At 52.0% G+C, this 4,288-nt stretch overlaps 1 protein-coding gene across 1 annotated transcript; it reads left to right on the forward strand.

Annotated features, from left to right (window-relative positions):
• The first annotated feature begins 304 nt into the window (after positions 1-304).
• On the forward strand, positions 305-3,426 carry CCR3 (CRINKLY4 related 3). The gene has a single exon (XM_087396502.1). The coding sequence runs from the start codon at positions 352-354 to the stop codon at positions 2,779-2,781; it is 2,430 nt and encodes an 809-aa protein (XP_087252628.1). The 5' UTR covers positions 305-351; the 3' UTR covers positions 2,782-3,426.
• Positions 3,427-4,288: the final 862 nt, after the last annotated feature.

Here is a 4,288-nt window from a genome sequence, read left to right on the forward strand (position 1 = left end):
GAGTGTGGGAAGATGAGAGGGAGGTGGGCGGGAAGGTGAGGAGGAGGGGGGTGAGACAGAGGGAAAAGGCACAAAGAGAGAGAGAGAGAGGTGGAGAGGGGAACGGGGCGGTGTAGGAGGGATTTGCGGCGGGAGGTCGGTGATGGAGCTAATAAGCGACTGGTAAAACAGAGCAGAAGAAGAACTTCGAAGAAGAAGAAACGAACTGGCTATGGCTGCCGCAGAGACTTGGTAAACCCACGCCGAAACAGAAGAATAAGAAGCAGCAGCAGAAGAAGAAGAAGGTGGTGACGGTGGAATGTATTCCAGCCCCCCCTCTGGCCTTTCCAACCTTCTCTTTCCTTCCCCCCAATGGACTTTCCCAGCTATGGCGCCTCTGCCATAGCTCCCCTGCTCCTCCTCCTCCTCCTCCTCTTTGCTCCCCTCGCTTCCTCCCTCGGCTCCATGTCCACCCTCTCCTTGACCTCCTCCCTCGCCTGCTTCATCCTCCCCGGTCCTTCGCAGCTCATCCTTTGCTCCTCTTTCAATTCTTCCTCCTCCTCCCCTTCCCCTTCTTCCGTCCCCTTCCTCGGCCTCTCCTCTGGTCCTCAATCCCTCTGCGCCCTCCGCTCCGACTCCCTCCGCCCCTTCTGCTGGAACTCCGCCAACTTCTCCTCCCCCCGTCGCCTCAAAAACAACTCCTTCCAGCAGCTCGTCTCCGGTGACTCCCACGTCTGTGCTTTGTCCAATGCCAGCAGCGGTGGCCTCGTGACTTGCTGGCGGAACAAAACGATCCAAGCATCGACCCCTTCTCAAGTGCGCTTCGTCTCCCTTGCTTCCGGAGCTGATTTCGTCTGCGGTTTGAAAGCCTCCGACAACACCGTGCAATGCTGGGGAGCCCTCACGGAACCCGGCGGCTTGCCCAATGCCACATTCCAATCCATTCAGGCAGGCTCGCACCACGCCTGCGGGCTCACCTCCGATTGGAATTTGCAATGCTGGGGCGACAACTCCCACAACCAGCTCGATGCTCCGAGCTCCCCCACCCAGTTCTTAGGCCTCGCATTGGGGGAACGCCATAGCTGTGGCATCAATCCCTTCAGTCGCAACGTAGTTTGCTGGGGCGATAGCTCCTCCAATCGCACCGCTGCTCCTGCCGGTCTCGCCTTTGCAACCATAGCAGCAAGTGATTCATTTACATGCGGAGTGATCAATTCTAACTTGTCGATCTTCTGCTGGGGTGCGCAATTCGGTGCGGGCAAGTTGTTGAATTCGGATACCGCCATTCCGAGTTTCTGCAATTCGGTGGCTTGCGATCAAGGGAGTTTCCAGGTAAAATCCAACATTTCGGGAGGCATCTGTGCGAACTCTCAGCATGTATGCTTGCCATGTAGATTGGGATGCCCGAATTCCGGCGTTCAGACGAGCTATTGCACTGAGCAGCAAGACATTATTTGTCCATTGTCCCCGACAAAGAGCTCTGCGCCCTCCCCGGCACCAGCAGGAGGCGCCACAACAAATGAGGTAACCAGGTATAAGACCAGATTGAGCAAGGGTCTGATTGCCCTCACGGTGCTAGGATCGCTAGGCTGCCTGTGCGGGCTGCTGACGGTAGGGTGGTGCTTTTGGGCAAAATTCTACGGGCCTGTAGGATTCTCTCTCGATGGCTCGCAGGGTAGGGTGCACAACTCCACAGGTTCTGGGACAGTTGCGGTGCCGTCGCCCAGGATCAAGAGGCAGCGTAGCTCAACCTCCTCGGTACGGAGCCGGGGCGACATGATGACCACAGGCAGGGCACAGGCCTTCACCATAGCAGAGATGGCAGCAGCAACGATGGGCTTCTCGGACGAGAACAGGATCGCTTCTGGGAGCTTCGGGGTCGTCTACAAGGGCATGCTGCCGGATGGGAGAGAGGTGGCCATTAAGAGAGGCGACAGGGAAGCCGTGGCCAACGATCGAAAGGTGGAGGAGAAGGAAAGTGCGTTCCAGTCGGAGCTGGAGATGCTGTCAAGGCTGCACCACAAGCATTTGGTGAGCTTGGTTGGCTACTGCGATGACGAAGACGAGAGGATGCTGGTCTACGATTTCATGCCGAATGGAACGCTGCACGATCATCTGCATGGGAGAGCAAAAGGAGTAGGGGGAGCAGGAATTCTGCCATGGCAGATGAGGATCAAGATTGCGTTGGAAGCGGCGAGGGGAGTGGAGTATCTGCACACTTATGCGCTTCCTCCGATCATTCATCGCGATATCAAGAGCTCCAACATCTTACTAGATGGAGGATGGAGCGCAAGAGTCTCTGATTTCGGCCTCTCCACTCGAGGCCCTGGTGAGAATTCTCACCTCTCTCTCATGGCTGCAGGAACTCTCGGCTACATGGACCCCGAGTACTACCGCCTTCAGCACCTTACCATCAAGAGTGATGTCTATAGCTTCGGCGTTGTGCTGCTGGAGTTGCTCACTGGCGAGCGTGCCATCCACAAACAGAGCCATGGTCCCGTCAACATTGTGGATTTTGCCGTGCCCAGGATCGCCAAACAGGACCTCGTCTCCATCCTCGACCAGCGGCCTCCTCCTCCTGAAGCTCACGAACTGAGGGCGCTGGAGATCCTTGCTCAGGTCGCTGCCAAGTGTGTTCGTTTGGAGGGGAAGGAGCGACCAACCATGACTGAGATCGTGGGAGTGTTGGAGGAAGCCATGGCTTATGGTAGCAACGGTCGCAGTAGGAGCCAATCCATCACAATGGTAGCAGGTGCTGCTGCTGCTGATCCTACCGATGCCAGTGCTGCTCCTGCTCGTTAATAGTTCTGAGCTCTCCATTCTTGCCAGTTGGATTCCCCCAAAAGAGATGCATTCAGTGGGATACCAAGAGATCAAATGAATTGCTTAATCAGTGTTCCCTGAGAGCCCCAGCAGGATCTATGAAACAGAGGAATCCAATTATATACACAGTCAGCTTCAGTAGCTGCTCCACTTAAGCAAAAATTCCAACAGGGGAAGAAAGTGGCTATTTCAACCATCTGCCTTCCCTTCAGCTCCACTGTTTTCCCTCTGAATACACACATTTCGATGAAGGATCCTGTTTTCTGGATTTCTCATCACCGGGTGCCCATTTCCTCTAGCTGCTGGGGTCTCAGCTACTGCATCTCTTTTCAGAATCACCTGATTCGGTGCTGTGATAATACTGCATATTTGTGGGTACCCTCATGGAAGGCACAATTTCATCAACATGGAAGGCACACTTCATTGTCTTTGGCAGCGAAACTGTAATGAGAGTGTGTCCGTGAGAAGAGTAATGGTTTACAGTCCTGCAAAAGGCCATCTTTCCTGACTCCGTCGGTTACTGAGCAGACAATTTTTGGTGGGCAGCTGTAGTTAGGGCTTATGATTTGTTTTGGTGGTGAGTGGCTCACCCCCAAACGTTTTGACCATTTTTCGACATGCCCATGATCGGCCATTCATTTGTTGTACAATATTTTTTGGTATAGTACACACCAATACTTGCAAGTTACTCATTGATACATCACTGCTTGGCAATCCACTCATTTATGATTGTGCTCTTTGTGGGATGGTGCTTGTATTGGGCCTAATCTGAATACAATGCTCTCCTTATCAATATTGCATTGAGAATGGAGAGGTCCCCTTATGTCAACAAAAATTCAGAAATTGCCTCAGGAACACATTACAGGGGGAATGAGGGGTGGCATAGGAAGTATGAGAGGGTTGATTAAAGCAAGAGAGGAGGGGGCAATAGATGGGGAAATGAGCGTGAAGACGGTCCCTCCGCTAGCATATGCACCTGTGAAATACTAACAGACTAGCTTATAATATGTGTATGCGAATACAACTTTTATAAAGATATTTAGGTATGTCCCTCAAGGGTGTTTATAGTAGTCTACTTGGGTCCAGGAGATAACTAGCTAAGGTTGAGGCTTCTTGGCTGCCACTTGTGCAAAGTAATTATCAAATGATTCGTGTTATAAGTCTTGATTAATAACGTATTGGTGGAATGCAGATTCTACTAGTTATGGTTTTCTCCCATTGTTGAAACTTTCATCATGGTTTCCCTGTCCAACTCGTGAATGGCCGTGTGGTGCTTTCCCTTGGTCTGTGGTCTTCTGAGATTGTTGAAGCGCATTGTTGCCCAATTTTGTGGTTCTGCCTGAGGGTGGCACCCTTGATCTAGGACACTTCGTTTTGCATGAGAACAAGAGAAGTGTCAAACATTTTGGGTTTCAGAAAATTTTGTAACTTGTGTAAATTTTGCAATATTTTTAATTCGCCTCACACTGTCTTCGTTGAATGACAG

This window comes from Dipteris shenzhenensis, chromosome 25 (assembly GCF_047967505.1).
Source record: "Dipteris shenzhenensis isolate YYH24624 ecotype China chromosome 25, Dip_SZ_1.0, whole genome shotgun sequence".
In the NCBI taxonomy this organism is placed as follows: Eukaryota; Viridiplantae; Streptophyta; class Polypodiopsida; order Gleicheniales; family Dipteridaceae; genus Dipteris; species Dipteris shenzhenensis.